This window comes from Dryobates pubescens, chromosome 13, assembly GCF_014839835.1.
Source record: "Dryobates pubescens isolate bDryPub1 chromosome 13, bDryPub1.pri, whole genome shotgun sequence".
Lineage (NCBI taxonomy): Eukaryota > Metazoa > Chordata > Aves > Piciformes > Picidae > Dryobates > Dryobates pubescens.
The window spans coordinates 574,382-591,616 of NC_071624.1; the positions used below are offsets into that span (position 1 = coordinate 574,382).

A 17,235-nucleotide genomic window follows, 5' to 3' on the forward strand; every position below is an offset into this window, starting at 1 on the left:
CCCCAGCAGCTCCCTCTTGGAAGCATTATGGGCTGCAATGAGCTCCCTCCCCGGGTGGCCAATCTGTCCTCCCAGCCTCCCGGATGCCTTTTCCCCACTTGCTGCCTGGGCTTGCTGTAACAAATGGGAGGCAGAGTGGCAGTTTGATGAGCAGAGAATAGGCTGGTGTGGCTGGGAAATAGCCTCTGACTCCAAAGGCTTCCTGAAGCCTGGCTGTGATTCATGCCTGCAGAAGATGGCCTCTTCCAGAGGGGTTTCGAGTGCATGCTGGCACTCTGCAGAAGTGGCTTTGAGGGACATGGAAGGGGCTGGAGCAGGGCCTGAGAAGGGCAACAGAGCTGGGGAAGGGTCTGGGGAACAGGGCTGGGGAGGAGCAGCTGAGGGAGCTGGGGGGGTTGAGCCAGGAGAAGAGGAGGGTGAGGGAGACCTCCTTGCTCTCTGCAGCTCCCTGCAAGGAAGTTGGAGCCAGATGGGGTTGGCTTTCTGTCCCAAGGAACAAGTGATAGGAGAAGAGGAAATGACCTCAAGCTTCACCTGGGGAGGTTAAGCTGAATATCAGAAGAAAATGTCTTTGGTGCCAGAGTGGTCAGGGCCTGGCAGAGGCTGCCCAGGGGGGTGGTGGAGTCCCCAGCCCTGGAGGGGTTCCAGAACCCTGTGGCCATGGCAGCTGGGGCCAGGGTTTGGTGGCCATGGTGGTGCTGGGTTGCTGGTTGGACTGGATGAGCCTAGAGGTCTTTTCCAACCTTAATGATTCAATGACAAATCAAATGAGTTCCTTGAACTGAATTTAAATTGCTGTGAAGTGGTTTGACCAGCAGTGAGATGTTCCAATAGCTCCAAGGAGAGTTTGATCCTCACTGAGACCCTGGCACAGGCTGCCCAGGGAGGCTGTGGCTGCCTCCTCCCTGGAGGGGTTCAGAGCCAGGCTGGATGAGGCCCTGGGCAGCCTGTGCTGGTGGGAGGTGTCCCTGCCCAGGGCAGGGGGCTGGAGCTGGATGCTCCCTGAGGTCCCTTCCACAGCCTCCCTGGGCAGCCTGTGCCAGGCTCTCCCCAGCCTGAGTGCACAGGAGAGGAGAGGAGCTCACATCTGGGGTTTTCTGGGGGCATTTTCATCCATTCATTAAATATTTCCCTTAAATTCTGAGGTTTGGTCTTTAGATTGCCATTAATTGGGCAGAGCTTGGCCTGCTGAGGTTCCCATTTGTCAGAAGTGTTGGCCCTGGGGCATTGGTTAGGCAAATATTGATGTGTAGCTTTGGCCTGGTGGCTATCAATTGGAATCAGAAAATCAATGGCCTTAATAGCTGCTGGTTACAGGCCTGATGCATTTGCAAGGCTGAGTCACCTATTGGCAGGGAGCAATCAATCCAGTCACAAACCATTACAGCCAGCAGTGCTGTCAGGGGCTGTGGGTGCTGGCCTCAGCTCCTGAGGTGGCTCCATGCACAAAGGAGCTTCTTGTTTCTGGGGGGAGGGTGGGGAGGGGGAGGTCTCCTTTCATCCAGTCCTGAAGCCAGGAGGTCTGCAGGTTGCCACAGGGAGTCAGCACACTGCAGAGGAGAGTCCTGGAGTGGTTTGCAGTGGGTTGTAGAAGGAGGGTTTGAAGGTGAGGCTTTGCCTTCCTGCCTTCTAGCAGAGCTGTTTGCAGAGGAAGCTCAGGAGGTGCAGCCAGGGCAAGGGCAGGGTCCTGCCCCTGGGGAGGAACAACCTCCTGCAGCAGCACAGGGAGGGGGAACCTGCTGGGGAGCAGCTCCAAGGGAAGGAGCTGGGGGACAACAAAGTCCCCATGAGCCAGCAGTGTGCCCCTGGGGACAAGGAGGCCAAAGGTGGCCGGGCTGCATGGAGAAGAGTGTGGGCAGCAGGGCAAGGGAGGTTCTCCTGCCCTCTGCTCTGCCCTGGTGAGGCCACAGCTGCAGTCCTGGGTCCAGCTCTGGGCTCCCCAGTTCAGGAGAGACAGAGACCTGCTGGGGAGAGTCCAGGGGAGGCTGCAGAGCTGTTGGGGGGCCTGGAGCAGCTCTGTGAGCAGCCAAGGCTGAGAGCCAAGACAAACCATGGAGTTTTGGGTAAGGCAGGAGGAGTGAAGCACAGCCTAAGTGAATGGTGCTCAAGGTGCCATCCACAATGGTAACTGAGAGGGGGAGGCTGCAGGCAGCTCTCCCAAGTACAGAGTGTCAGCAAAGTCCCCACAGCAGAGGCTGTAGCTGAGTGATGTCTCCTCCCTAGTCTCAGGTGAGGGGAGATGGGGATGGGGCTTCCAGCACCTGTCTGGGCAGCCTGGGCCAGGCTCTCACCACCCTCAGGGTGAAGTCTCTCTGCCTTCAGTCTGAGTCTCCTCTTGCAGTTCAAACCATGCCCCCTTGGGCTGTCCCACAGGCCCTGCTCACAAGCCTGTCCCCAGCTCTCTGCTCAGCCCTTGAAGCACTGCAAGGCCACCAGAAGCTCTCCCTGGAGCCTTCTCTTCCCCAGGCTGCACAGCCCCAGCCCTCCCAGCCTGGCCCCACAGCAGAGAGCTTCAGGCCTCACACCATCCCCATGGCCTCCTCTGGAGCCCCTCCAAGAGGTCTCTGTCCTGCCTAGGGGCAGGCCCCGGAGCCGAGCGCAGGGCTCCACACTTGTGCTCTTGTCTCCAAAGCAAGTGGAAGAGCAGAGCTGGGGGCTGGCTTGGCTTGGGCTGAGCCTGGCTTGCAGTGTTCAAGCCAAGAGGCAGCAGAGATGTGGAGGGGCACGGTGCCCCCATTCTCCATCAGGGGGAGGCCTGCAGGGGCTCCCTGTGCTGGGGCATGGGGAAAATGACTTCACTGCACACATTCCCTGCAGAAGGAATTTGGTCTAATTGTGTTCCCCACTAACAATTGGAAGGAAGGGGATTTTTCCTCTCTTTGCTGAGTCTTTGAATTGCCTCCAGCCCTCTCCAGGCTTCTCCAGTTACACTTAAATATAGCCCCAGGGTAAGGAATGGTGCTCATGGGGGCAGCAGAGCCTGCCCCAGTCCCCAGGCAGCCTGGCGGGGTGGGGGTGGGGGTGGGGGGGCTCTGCTGAGGGAAAAAGCACAAATGGATTGTTTGTGCCCCAGGAAGGCTCCATCCTGGGAGCTGGTAAATGGGATCAGCTCAATGAGAGCGTGGGGGCAGAGGAACATTCAGAAAGGCTCTGGGACAAGTTCCCCAGGAGCCTAGCAGTGTGCCTCTCACAGCTGAGAAGCCAAAGGTCTCCTGGGGTGTACTGAGTGCAGGCAGCAGGTCAAAGGAGGCTCTTCTGCCCCTTCTATTCTACCCCTGTGTGAGGCCACAGATGGACTATTTTGGTCCAGCTCTGGGCTCCCCAGATCAAGAGAGACAGAGACCTGCTGGAGAGAGTCCAGGGGAGGCTGGGGAGCTGCTGAGGGGCCTGGAGCAGCTCTGGGATCAGCAAAGGCTGAGAGCCCTGGGGCTGAGAGCCTGCAGAAGAGCAGCCCCAGAGGGCAGCTGAGCAATGCTCAGCAAGAGCTAAGGGCTGGGGGGCAAGAGGCTGGGGCCAGGCTCTGCTCAGTGCTGCCCAGGGACAGGCCAAGGGACACTGGGCACAAAGTGGCAGCCAGGAGGTTCCATGTGAGCAGGAGGAGAAAGTTGTTTGGTGTGAGGCTGTTGGAGGCCTGGAGCAGGCTGCCCAGAGAGGTTGTGGAGTCTCCTGGTGTGGAGAGCTTCCAACCCCCCATGGCACTGTGCTGCTGGGCAAGCTGCTGGGGGTGCCCTGCTGGAGCAGGGCTTGGGCAGGGTGAGCTCCAGAGGTCCCTTCCAGCCCCTGCCCTGCTGGGACTGTGGGATTTCAGGCTTGGCAAACTCACAAGCAGCTCAAGTCAGGATATCAGAGCAGGATGGGTTAGGAAACCTTCCCTGCAGGTGTTAGCAGAGCAAGGCATAACCTGGGCAGATAGAAGAGAAGTTAAGCCCTGGCCTGACAAGGTCAGCAATAGGGATTCCAAAGGATGGTTTGCAAGTGGCCTCTACAAGAGCTCTCCAGATCCTGTGGCTGATGCAGTTCTGGTGCCTCAGGTTTAAGACAGGAATGGTTCTGGCTTGAAGGTCTGAGGCCAAGGTGCTGAGGATTCCTGCTCAGGGAGCAGCCCTGCCCTGCTGCCTGCCTTGCTTTGGGTCTGGTTTGCTCTGGGGGCTGTTTTTTCCTTCATGCAGTGATGTCTGAAGCCTGTTTCAGGAGCTGTAGTGTTATGAGCTCCATCAGAAGCAGACTGATAGACTGGGGATAAGGGCAGAGTCTACATAGTCTCTTGGTCCCTCACTCCAGGCACATTCGGCAGGTTCCAGAAAAGGGCAACAAAGCTGCTGAAGGGTCTGGTGAGGAGCAGCTGGGGGACCTGGGGTTCAGCATGGAGAAAAGGAGTTCTGAGGAAGAGACCTCCTGGCTCTCTCCAGCTCCCTGAAAGGAGGTTGGAGCCAGGTGTGTCTTGGTCTGCTCTCCCAAGGAGCAAGTGACAGGATGAGAGGAAACAGCCTCAGGCTGCCCCGGGGGAGGGTTAGGCTGGAGATGAGGAACAAGGTCTTTGCTGCCAGAGTGGTCAGGGACTGGCAGAGGCTGCCCAGGGAGGTGGTGGAGTGCCCAGCCCTGGAGGTGTTCAGGAGATGTGTGGCCATGGCAGCCTGGGGCAGGGTTCGGTGTGCATGGTGGTGGTGGCTGGGCTGGATGAGCTCGGAGGCGATGCCGCGGTGAAGTGCGGAACACCTTCACCTGCAGCCTGCCTGTGAGGGCCACCTGCGTGTCCTGACCTGGAGCTCAGGGCACTGCAGAGTGATGCACAGAGTGGGTCAGCAGTGGAGCCTGGAGGAGATGCTCCTGGACTGTCTGGGGGTCGCTCTTTGGGGCAGCGTTGTGGCAGCACTGAGTGCTTGGGCTGCCTGCGTCTCGAGGAGCCAAGCCGGAGCACCTCGGCGCAGAGCCTGTGGCCGTGGCCTACCGGTAAGAGGGTGGATTAAGGCTCCTGTGGAGTTAGAGATGATTCCTTTGGTTCAGGTTCACAGCAATCACATCCCTTTGCTTAACCCAGAATCCCCCCTGGGGAGCCTTTTCTGGGGGAAGAAAGAGGAGGTTTGGCTGCCGGCGGTGCCAGCGCCGCCCGCGCGCTCCCCGCCCGGCAGGCAGAGCCTCCTCCAGCACAGCAGTGAGTCCATGGCACCAGGGACACTTAGCTGAGAACTGTCTCACTTGTGCTGGTTGAGGCCTGGATGAAATGGGGTTTGAAACCCATGGATCCTCTTCCCCTGGTGCTGGGCAGGTGTTTCGCCTGGTGTGAGCAGCGTTAGTTGATGCAGCAGCTGGAGGGGAGAGAGCAGCAGAATCGGAGCCTCCCGAGCAGGCCAGCAGCCCTCTGCCAGGCTCCCACTCCAGCAGCCCTCTGCCAGGCTCCCACTCCAGCAGCCCTCTGCCAGGCTCCCACTCCAGCAGCCCTCTGCCAGGCTCCCACTCCAGCAGCCCCCTGCCAGGCTCCCACTCCAGCAGCCCTCTGCCAGGCTCCCACTCCAGCAGCCCTCTGCCAGGCTCCCACTCCAGCAGCCCTCTGCCAGGCTCCCACTCCAGCAGCCCTCTGCCAGGCTCCCACTCCAGCAGCCCTCTGCCAGGCTCCCAATCCAGCAGCCCTCTGCCAGGCTCCCACTCCAGCAGCCCTTTGCCAGGCTCCCACTCCAGCAGCCCTCTGCCAGGCTCCCACTCCAGCAGCCCTGCCAGGCTCCCACTCCAGCAGCCCTCTGCCAGGCTCCCACTCCAGCAGCCCTCTGCCAGGCTCCCACTCCAGCAGCCCTTTGCCAGGCTCCCACTCCAGCAGCCCTTTGCCAGGCTCCCACTCCAGCAGCCCTCTGCCAGGCTCCCACTCCAGCAGCCCTCTGCCAGGCTCCCACTCCAGGAGCCCTCTGCCAGGCTCCCACTCCAGCAGCCCCCTGCCAGGCTCCCACTCCAGGAGCCCTCTGCCAGGCTCCCACTCCAGCAGCCCTCTGCCAGGCTCCCACTCCAGCAGCCCTTTGCCAGTCTCCCATTCCAGCCTTCTGCCTTCAGCCAGCTAAATTGTAGGCAGTGTTTGAGGGCAACCAGAGGTGGTTGTAGCTGCTGTGCATTTCCCCTGATGTCTTCCCAAGGATCAATATATGGACTGGGATAAAAGCCTGGAAGTTACTGACACCGAGCATCACAGTGGCACCACACATGATGCTGAGGAACAGCTAAACCAGACACATTAAACCTCAGCTCTGGGGCCTTGAGCAGGCTTGGCCTTGAGCAGGGTCCTCCTTCAGCAAGGGGGTTGGAACTGGATGATCTTTAAGGTCCCTTCCAACCCAAACCATTCTATGAATCTTCCAAGTCCCTCCCCACCCAAACCAGGCTGCGGCCCTGGGGCCTCTGGGGAGGAGCTGGTGGGGTCAGCACCCTGTAACATGCAATTAAACAAAGCCATGATCACTGGGGAGGTGCAGCCAGCCTCCCTTTGCCTTTCTGCACTGTTTTGCTGAGGTGTCAATAAAAAGGGTCCTTGAAAAGACCTCAACACCCACAAGGTGGCAATGAAGCTGGGGAAGGGTCTGGAGGAGCAGCTGAGGGCCCTGGGGGTGTTCAGCATGGAGCAGAGGAGGCTGAGGGAGACCTCCTTGCTCTCTGCAGCTCCCTGGGAGGAGGCTGCAGACAGGTAGGGCTTGGGCTCTTCCCTCTAGTCTCAGGTGATAGAAGGAGAGGGAATGGCCTGGAATTGTGCCAGGGGAGGCTGAGGTTGGAGACTGGGAACAATTCCTTTGCTGCCAGAGTGGTCAGGGACTGGCAGAGGCTGCCCAGGGAGTCCCCAGCCCTGGAGGGGTGTCAGAAGCCTGGGGCCAGGGTTTGGTGGCCATGGTGGGGCTGGGTTGGAGGTTGGACTGGGTGATCCTGGAGGTCTTTTCCAACCAAACCAACTCCCTGGCTCCCTGGAGAGTTCCATCCCCACGTGCCATGGAGTGCTCCACGCACAGCCCAGGGCCAGCTATCGACCTGATTCCTTCCCCAGCACACCTCTGTGCAAGGTAACCTTTCTCTCTCTACTCCCCCTGGGTCCCTCCCATTCTTCCTCTCTGCAGGCTGCCCTCTCACTGCTGCTGCTCTGCCGTTGGCTCCCTGGCCGGGGGCGGTGTGGCCGGGCCGGGGGGGTGGGAAGCAGCTTCGTTTATCTGCCTGTGAGATCCGGGGGCAGGTTTAACCCAGACAGATTGTTCTGTGTGCTGGGGTGGTGTAACAGCCAGAGCCAGGAGCTTGTCCATACAATGCAGAGGTGATTTGGGCTGGAGATCTATAGCAGATAGAGGAACTCAGTAATTGCCTTTAAGATCAGAGCACAAAGCATTACCTTGGATTTTACAAGGCCAGGCGGCAACAAAGGAGCAGTAATTTATGAGCTCAGCGTAAAAGAATAGCATAATTGCATTAAAAATTAATGCTAATGAACACTAAAATGGGGAAGGTGGTTATGATGAAAGTTTGTATTCATCTCCCCTGCTCTGCACGATGGCTGGTGGCTTGATTAATGGCTTAATTTCTATCAATTAGCGGGGAAAAATCTCCTGCGAGACAAGGGTAAATTGAGCATTGAATTACAGCTCTGCTCCTCTGTGCTGGGGGGAAGGGGGAAAGGGGAAGAGCAGAGCAGCCGGGCTGGGATGCTGGCCACGGTGACAAGCGTGGGGAGCCCTCTGCAGGCTCTCCCAGGGGGACCCAGGGCCGGCCCCCGCCCGGCTGCTGCTTGGTCATGGAATCGCAGCCGGGGCTGGGCTGGGAGGGACCTCCAGAGCTCCCCCAGCCCAGCCCCTGCCCCCAGCAGGGACATCCTGCACTGCAGCAGGCTGCCCAGAGCCCAGTCCAGCATCACCTTGAGTATCCCCAGGGACAGGGCCCCAAACACCTCCCTGGGCAACCTGTTGCAGTGTTCCAGCAGCCTCCTGGGGCAGAGCTTGTTCCTCACATCCAGTCTCAATCTGCTCTGCTCTCATTTCCAACCACTGCCCTCCACACCTCCTTCTGTGAAGAGAAGGAAAGCTTCCAGCACTTGAGAATCAGAGAACCCCAAACTCCTTGGGGTTGGAAGGGACCTTGAAGCTCATCCAGCTCCAGCCCCCTGCCCTGGGCAGGGACCCCTCCCTCCAGCACAGGCTGCTCAGGGCCTCAGCCAGCCTGGCCCTCAACACCTCCAGGCAGGAGGCAGCCACAGCCTCCCTGGGCAGCCTGTGCCAGGCTCTCCCCAGCCTCACTGCAAAGAATTTCTTCCTCATCTCCAGTCTCAGTCTGTCCTCCTCAAGCTTCAGTCCCTTCCCATTTAAACTGATGTGAACTTGTGTCCCACAACTTCATTAAGGTAAGTTTCACTTTTCCCCTGGAATATTTCCAACCACCCCCAAAAAGCCTCAAAATTGAGGGCTAGGTCGAATATTAGGAGAAAGTTCATTCCTGCCAGAGTGGTCAGGGGCTGGCACAGGCTGCCCAGGGAGGTGGTGGAGTCCCCAGCCCTGCAGGGGTTCAAGGAACCTGTGGCCATGGCACTTGGGGCCAGGGTTTGGTGGCCATGGTGGGGTTGGGTTGGAGGTTGGAGTGGATGAACTTAAAGGACTTTTCCAACCCAAGCAATTCCAGGATGCCCTGGCTCTAGGCTTCTATGATTCCATGGCTCTCTGATTCCATGGTTCTCTGATTCCATGACTCCATGGTTCTTTGAAGCTGGGAGTGTCTGGAGGAGCTGCAGGTGTGGCTGGCTCAGAGGTGAGGGTAAGCTGCCTGGAGGTTAGCTCCACGGCCAGAACAGAGACCCAAACCTTCTTAGACTGCTTCAATAGGAAGCTCTTCCACCCAGATCTCAAGCTTCCCCTCGTGTCCTCTGCTGGATTTCATCCCCAATCCTTCCATTCCTTTGCCAAGCAAAAGCCCTTAGTGTCCAGCTGTGCTTGGAAATAGTGGGAAGCCCACCCCTCTAATTAGAATGGCTATGAATGGGCTCCTTAATGCACTAAAGCATCGAGTTGTGAGCACTCTGCTGCTGCCCAGCGAGTCCTGGGCTACTTAAACTTGCTGTTGGAGTCCATTACAAGTGGAGAGGCAGAGCACTTAGCATTAACTTTTATGGTTATTACTGCAGCTTGGGCTTGGTGACCTCAGAGGTCTTTTCCAACCTTAATGATTCCAAGCTGGAATACAAATGAAGAGTCAAAACTTTTCCCTGCCCTCAGCTGCTCTGGTTTTGGTTTATTTTATTGTTGGGGGTGGGTTTTGCTGTGACTTCGGCTGGGGAAAGGGAAAAAGCCCAAAGTTGTGTCTGTGGAATTCCCAGGGCCGGGGAGCAGTGTGGCCAAGCGTTGGAAGGATGCTGCGGCTCGCAGGAGGGATGGGGAAGCAGCGGGAGGCTCAGGGGGAGCTCGGTGCTGGCTGAAAGGTGTTGCTTGGGATGCTTAGCCCCCTCCCCTCCCGGCCGTGTGCCGGTGGTCGCCTGGCAGGGGCGCTGCGGGGGGCGCGGGGGCTGGCATGGCCGGGTTGGCAGCCGCGGGTCCCCCGCTGGAGCAGACAAAGGCAGGATGCGGCCGGCGGCGTTGTGCGTGCCGCTGCCTCCCTCTAACGGCTGTGCGGGGCCGGGACGCTGCAGCCGGCGCCGGGGGGCGGCACGGGGGGCGAGCTGCACGAAACCGGCGGCGAGGTGCGGAAACCAGGCGGGAGTGGGCAGAACCGGGGCTGAAGGGGCCAAAGCCAGGGGTGAGGTGGCCAAAGCCTGGGGTGGAGTGGATAAATCTGGGGGTGAGGTGGCCAAAGCCAGGGATCAAATGGACAAATGGACAAAACTGGGAGTGGAGTGGCCAAAGCCAGGGGTGAGGTGGCCAAAGCCTGGGGTGGAGTGGGCAGAACCGGGGCTGAAGTGGCCAAAGCCAGGGGTGAGGTGGCCAAAGCCAGGGGTGGAGCGGGCAGAACCGGGGCTGAAGTGGCCAAAGCCAGGGGTGAGGTGGCCAAAGCCTGGGGTGGAGTGGGCAGAACCGGGGCTGAAGTGGCCAAAGCCAGGGGTGAGGTGGCCAAAGCCTGGGGTGGAGTGGGCAGAACCGGGGCTGAAGTGGCCAAAGCCAGGGTGAGGTGGCCAAAGCCTGGGGTGGAGTGGGCAGAACCGGGGCTGAAGTGGCCAAAGCCAGGGGTGAGGTGGCCAAAGCCTGGGGTGGAGTGGATAAATCTGGGGGTGAGGTGGCCAAAGCCAGGGATCAAATGGACAAATGGACAAAACTGGGAGTGGAGTGGCCAAAGCCAGGGGTGAGGTGGCCAAAGCCAGGGGTGGAATGGATAAATCTGGGGGTGAGGTGGCCAAAGCCAGGGATCAAATGGACAAATGGACAAAACTGGGAGTGGAGTGGCCAAAGCCAGGGGTGAGGTGGCCAAAGCCAGGGTGGAATGGATAAATCTGGGGGTGAGGTGGCCAAAGCCAGGGATCAAATGGACAAAACTGGGAGTGGAGTGGTCAAAGCCAGGGGTGAGGTGGCCAAAGCCAGGGGTGGAGTGGGCAGAACCGGGGCTGAAGTGGACAAAACCAGGGGTGAAGTAGGTAAAACCAGGGGTGAGGTGGACAAAGCTAGGGATCAAATGGACAAAACTGGGAGTGGAGTGGACAAAACAAGGGGTGAGGTGGCCAAAGCCAGGGGTGGAGTGGATACATCTGGGGGTGAGGTGGCCAAAGCCAGGGATCAAATGGACAAATGGACAAAACTGGGAGTGGAGTGGTCAAAGCCAGGGGTGAGGTGGCCAAAGCCAGGGGTGGAGTGGGCAGAACTGGGGCTGAAGTGGACAAAACCAGGGTGAAGTAGGTAAAACCAGGGGTGAGGTGGACAAAGCTAGGGATCAAATGGACAAAACTGGGAGTGGAGTGGCCAAAACAGGGGTGAGGTGGCCAAAGCCAGGGGTGGAGTGGATACATCTGGGGGTGAGGTGGCCAAAGCCAGGGATCAAATGGACAAATGGACAAAACTGGGAGTGGAGTGGCCAAAGCCAGGGGTGAGGTGGCCAAAGCCTGGGGTGGAGTGGATAAATCTGGGGGTGAGGTGGCCAAAGCCAGGGGTGAGGTGGCCAAAGCCAGGGGTGAGGTGGCTAAAGCCAGAGGTGAGGTGGCTAAAGCCAGAGGTGAGGTGGCTGAAACCAGGAGTGAGGTGGAGACAAAACTGGGGGCGAGATGGAAAAATAACCAGGGGAGAGGTGGACAAAACAAGTGAGGTGGAAAAAAGAGGGGGGTGAGGTGGCCAGAAGCAGGGGTGAGGAGGCCAGAACCAAGGGTGAGGTGGCCAGAAGCAGGGGTGAGGAGGCCAAAACCAAGGGTGAGGTGGCCAAAAGCAGGGGTGAGGAGGCCAAAACCAAGGGTGAGGAGTCCTTCATCCCCAAGGAGCTGCCGCTGCTCAGCCAAGTCAAGCTGGGCAGGAGAAGGGAGGCAGGGTGGGAAGGGAGCTCTCTGCTGAGGCAGAGCCCTGCAGGAGCAGCTCAGCTGGGGCTGCTTTGCCCTGGGTTTGTGTCTCTGGTGCTGGAGGTCTCACCTCTGAGCCTGCCTTTAATTGAATGCAGTTTAGGTGCTGGAAGTAGCAAAGAGGTTGGAAGTGTCTTTGTCATTTGTAGTTTATACTCTGTAAATAGCAAAGAGCTTCAACCTGAAAGCTGTTTCAGTTGGCTGTCTCCAAGTTCCATGTTTTGGATGCTCTGGCTAGCAATGAGATTAGGTTTGGCTATTCCTGTCATTAAATACTGCATTTGATGTACTTCTGAGGTCAAACAGCCCCCATTTGAAAGTGTATTGCAGTGTACTGTCTTGTAAGCAATTCTTTTGCAAAAATAACAAATAATTAGATTCTAAGTGATCCATAGAAGGGTTTGGGTTGGAAGAGACCTTAGAGATCATCCAGCTCCAGCCCCCTGCCAGCCTGGAGCAGAGGAGGCTGAGGGAGACCTCACTGCTCTCTGCAGCTCCCTGAGAGGAGGCTGCAGCCAGGTGGGGCTTGGGCTCTGCTCCCTGGTCTCAGGTGAGAGCAGGGGAGGAAATGGCCTCAAGATGCACCAGGGGAGGGTTAGGTTGGAGATTAGAAACAATTCCTTTGCTGCCAGAGTGGTCAGGGCCTGGCAGAGGCTGCCCAGGGAGGTGGTGGAGTCCCCAGCCCTGGAGGGGTTCCAGAAGCCTGTGGCCATGGCGCCTGGGGCCAGGGTTGGGTGGCCATGGTGGGGCTGGGTTGGTGCTGTTCTCAGCCATCTCAGAGGCCTTTCCCAAGCAAACCAGCTCTCTAGGAACCCAGTCATCAAACACTCCCCCAGCAAACCCCTTCCCATGCTCAGGGCAGTGCTGGGCTTAGGGCTGGGCTCTGGGGTGGGTCTGTGGTGCTGAGCTGGGCAGAGGCAGCCCCGCAGGGTGCAGTGTCCGTGGCAGGAGCTGCTGACAGGAGGGCTCATTGTGAGCAGTGCTGGAATTGCCATTTCACAGAGAACAGCCTCAAACAAGCCCTCAGTCAGGGCCCTGCTGATGTTTTTCCTCCTCTAACTTGGTCAAAGCCTGGCCCTGCACTGAGTTAGTATTGATTGATCCTTGCTCTGCAGCCTCTTTGCTTTCTGACTCCATTATTGTTGATTTTACTATGAAATACTTTTCCCCTCCCCACTGGCAGCTGACAAACAGCATCTGGGAGCTGTTTTATCTCCCAGTAATGTGTTTGTCAACAAAAGCCAAACCTCCCCCCACGTGCTAATGGCTGTGCTCCCTCCAGTCCAGCTTCCCCCTCTGAGTGCCCCTGAGCTCATTCCAAGCACTGCAGCATGTTATTCCTTGGGAGGCTTTTTGCTCCCTCCATAATCTGTCATTAGAGCAGACAGGAAGAAGAAATTCCTCTCCCAGTTGCCAGCTATCTGGAGACCCTCAACCCCCAGCTGGATGTGTTCCTCTGGGACCTGCCCTAGATGGTCCTGCTCTGGCAGGGGGTTGGACTGGAGGCTCTCCAGAGGCCCCTTCCAGCCCCTCACATTCTGTGACCCAGGGAGGCACTGGAACAAGTTGCCCAGAGGAGCTGTGGAGGCTCCAGGCCTGCAGAATAGGCCTTGAGCAACCTGTTCTAGCAGGAGGAGTCCCTGCCCATGGCAGGAGGTTTGGAACCAGAGGATCTTGCAGGTCCCTTCCAGCCTGGGAAGCTTTGCCCAGGAGCACCATGGCCAGGGGGGGCTGGAAGCTCTCCAGGGAAGGAGACTCCACAACCTCCCTGGGCAGCCTGCTCCAGTGTCTCCCCACCCTCCCTGTAAAGATGATGTAAAGGTGCTGCAAAGGTGCTGGCTCATCTCTTGGGCCATCCACAGCTGAAGCCAGACTCACTTCCACACAGGCAGTAGTTTTGCTGCTGCAGCCAGGTGGAGTTTCCTGCTCCATGCCCAAACCCTTTGCTGCTCTGGCAGGGGGGTTGGACTGGATGGTCTCCAGAGGTCCCTTCCAAGCCCTACCATCTGATGATTGTCCAGGAGATCCTCCTGCCATAAATCCTGCAAGGACACCTCCATGCTCCTTGCCTTAGCATCTGGAGTGCTGTCAGGGGAGGAGCAATGCTGTGCCCAGCTCCCTGCTGTCATTCTTCCTGCAGCAGAGGTTTTCTCTCCGCAGCAGAGCACCCGAGGTCACATTGCCAGTGGCTCTTCCTGGTATCAGCTGTTGTAAAACACATTGAAGGCATTGCTCAGAGGCAGCAGATACCAAAAGCTTGCCCTGATGTCCTCTCCACTGCTCCCTTCTCTTTGCAGACCAAGCCACCCTGGTGGAGCAAGTGAAGCGAGTCAAGGAAATTGAGGCGATTGAAAGCGACTCCTTTGTTCCCCAGACCTTCAGATCCACTAAAGAAGTCAGGAAGGTAAGCTGGCAGTTTCCTCTCTGGCTGCAGGAGCCTCCAGAGCCAGGTGGAGGCTGAGCTCTTCATTCAGCTTCCCCTGATGAAGGAGCATTGATGCTGAGAGTCGTGAACCCCACCAGCCCCTCTCCTGTCCTCTTGGTGTGCTGGGGAAGGAGGCTCTGCAGCAGGGCAGAGTGAGACTGGGGATGAGGAAGAAATCCTTGGCACTGAGGGTGGGGAGACACTGGAGCAGGCTGCCCAGGGGGGCTGGGGAGGCTCCTCTGGAGAGCTTCCAACCCGCCCTGGGCTGCTGTGGGTGCCCTGCTGGAGCAGGGGCTTGGCCTGGGTGAGCTCCAGAGCTCCCTTCAGACCTCACTGTGCTGGGATCCTGGGATTTGCTCCCTGAAACCAAACTGCTGTTCTTAGACAGCTTTCCAGGACCCCAGTGTGAGTCACCCAGGTGCCAGGACTCTGCCTGCATTTTGGCTGCCAAGCTCTAGGGAGCTTGGATGCTTTTGTCTTCCTGCAAGGGAAGGCATTGTTCAGCTTCCCCTTCTGCCCCTCAGAGCTGTTGAGTTCTCACTGTTTGAGTTCTCCAGCACATTCCATTGCCTTTCCAGAAGTCTCTGAGATGCTCATGCAGCTTTGTCATGGGTCAGGGCTGGGCTGGGCACAAGAACAGTGCCAGAGGCTCTCCAGGAACTCCTCTGTTTCCCAAAGGGAAGAGAAAGGGCAGAAGGGAGAGAGGCTGATAGGCTGGGAAAGAACTAACCCAGCTGGGATGGGAAGAAGAACAATGCCAAGGGACAGAGACACAAACCAACATGGAACCCAAGCCCTGTGGCAAGGATGGCACCACTGGCACCACTGATGCTGGGGCAGGCACTGGGCAAGTCCCAGACTGCACTCAGCAGCAGAGGGGAACCAGATTCAGGCACAGAGGGATGGGGATGGAAGGCAGAAGGGACAGAGTCCTGCTGGGACAGCAGCCAGGGAAGAGGCTGGACCCTGGGGATCCCTCAGCTTGCTCCTGAAGATGCCCTCCATGGGCTGCAGTCCCTTGCTGAGCACTTGAGGCTCCCCTGTGCTGTCTGCTCCTCCCCACAGCTCCCACCTCTGCCTTCCTGCCCCCAAGGTGTGGCACAAGCTGTGGCAGTGCCCTTGGTGTGCCCAGAGGCAAGTCTGAGGCAGAGGCTTTCTGCCCCCCAGCCCTTGGCAGGAGCTGTTCCCATCAGCTTCTCCCTGCTAGCAGCAGCCCCTGGCTGTGCCAAGCTGCCCTGAGCTTCAGGCAGTGCCTGAGTGAGCAGGGCCTGAGCTGGGCAGGGCCAGCACCCAGCAGAGCTGCTGCTGGGCCAGCTCAGAGCAGGACACTGCCTGAGGATCATTCCATGGCTACAAGCTGTGCTGGGAAGGAAGCTGAGTGCTCAGTGCCACATTTGGGAGCCTGAGGGTGCAACACTGAGCTGTGTTTGTTTCTGTTCAGTCAACAGAACCTGCTGAGCCCCAGTATGAGCCTGCAAGCATTGGGCTGGGCACTGCTGAGCCCCCTGCTCCTGACAAAGAGCCTCCAGCAGCCAACATCCCTACTGCCATCAAGTATCAAGATGATAACTCCTTGGCACACCCAAATGTAAGTGTGCTGCCCAGGGCAGTGGTGAAGTCCCCACCCCTGGAGGGCTTTCAAAGCTCTGTGGATGTGGTGCTGAGGGCCATGGTTGGGTGCTGAGCTGGCAGTGCTGGGGTAGGGCTTGGACTGGATGATCTTGAAGGTCTCTTCAAACCAAGCTCAGGAGCTTGCAGGAACATCATGAGGTTCAACACAGCCAAGGTCTCACACTGGGATTGAGACAACCTCTGCTGTCAGCACAGGCTGGGCATGAAGGGCTGGAGAGCAGCCCCAAGGAGAAGGCCTTGGGGGTGCTGGGGTGCAGAGCTGGAGAGCAGCCAGCACTGAGCACTGCCAGCCCAGCCCCAGCCTGCCCTGGGCTGAGCCCCAGCAGGGTGGGCAGCAGGGGCAGGGAGGGGATTCTGCCTCTCTGCTCTGCTCAGACCTCCCCTGCAGTGCTGGGGCAGCTCTGGAGCCCTCAGCACAGACAGGGCCAGGGGAGGCCACAGCAGTGCTGGCAGGGCTGGAAGCTCTCTGCTGTGAGGCCAGGCTGGGAGGGCTGGGCTTGGTCAGCCTGGAGGCTCCAGGGAGAGCTTCTGGTGGCCTTGCAGTGCTTCAAGGGCTGAGCAGAGAGCTGGGACAGGCTTGTGGGCAGGGTCTGCTGGAACAGGCCAAGGGGCATGGTTTGAACTGCAAGAGAGAGATTCAGACTGGAGAGATGGAAGAAATGTTTGCCCCTGAGGGTGGGGAGAGCCTGGCCCAGGTTGCTCAGAGAGCTGGGAGCTGCCCCATGGCTGCCAGCAGTGCAGGTCAGGCTGTCTGGGGCTGTGAGCAGCCTGCTCTAGTAGGAGATGTCCTTGGCCATGGCAGGGGCTTGGAACTCAGTGGCCATTCTGTGACTCTGCAGACTCTGCAGCTCCTTTCCTTCCTCTCCCCTTGTCTCTCAGCTGTTCATGGAGAAGGCAGAAGCAGAGGAGAAGTGGTTCCAGAGGCTGGTGGCGCTGCGGCAGGAGAGGCTGATGGGCAGCCCGGTGGCCTAGCCAGCACCTCCCCCAGCTCCAGCAGTGCTGTGAGAGAGAGCTCCACCACCAAACTGCTGGATTCTAGTCCTTGGAAGGGCTTTTACTGCTCTGTAAGAACTGCAGAGGGAATCGATTTGCAGCTCAATAAAGATGAATGTCCTGTCCTGCCCTGGCCCCCGGCACTCCTTGCTGTGGGTGCAGACAGGAAGGCTACCAGAGAAGAAGGGGTTTGGGTTTGTACTGAGCTCCTCTGTGATGCAAACACCAACCTGAGGGCCCAAGGAGATGCCATTTGCTGCCTCCACATCACAACAGTAAGGAGAACCATGCTGAGGTAAGAGGCAGATGACCACATCAGAGTGTCAGGGCCAGCTGAGCCCTCAGAGAAGTGCAACCTCCCTGGGCTGTGGCACCTGCAGGCTTGGGACACACCACCTGGCTGTGAGCTCTTCTTCCTTCTCCTGGGTGTTGTGGGAGCAGAGGCTGAACCCCCAAATGTCTGTGGGCTGTCTCCTGCTCGAGGGGCTCCTCTGAGTGGATGTGGTCATCCTCCTGCCTTGGATCTTCAGCCCTGGGGAGGCTGCAGTGACACAAAGTGCCTCACATTGCCTCCAGCACCTCCTCACTGCTCTTCAGCATCCAGCAGCAGATGGAAGAGAAAAGTTCTGGCATCCTTTGAACTGAATTCTTCTGCCCTTCAGCAGGGTTGCATGGAGCAGCTGGAAGCAGGACACATGTTCAGCAGAGGGTGAAA

The 17,235-nt window shown here is 58.4% G+C and overlaps 1 protein-coding gene across 1 annotated transcript in view; it reads left to right on the top strand.

The window, feature by feature from the left end:
• Positions 1–16,519, top strand: part of RSRC1 (arginine and serine rich coiled-coil 1) — a 147,551-nt gene extending 131,032 nt beyond the window's left edge. Inside the window, exons 11-13 of the mRNA XM_054166456.1 lie at positions 13,768–13,874; positions 15,337–15,483; positions 16,407–16,519. Of these exons, the coding sequence (XP_054022431.1) occupies positions 13,768–13,874; positions 15,337–15,483; positions 16,407–16,499 (347 nt within the window). The 3' untranslated portion in view covers positions 16,500–16,519. The remainder of the gene's footprint in view (positions 1–13,767; positions 13,875–15,336; positions 15,484–16,406) is intronic.
• Positions 16,520–17,235: the final 716 nt, after the last annotated feature.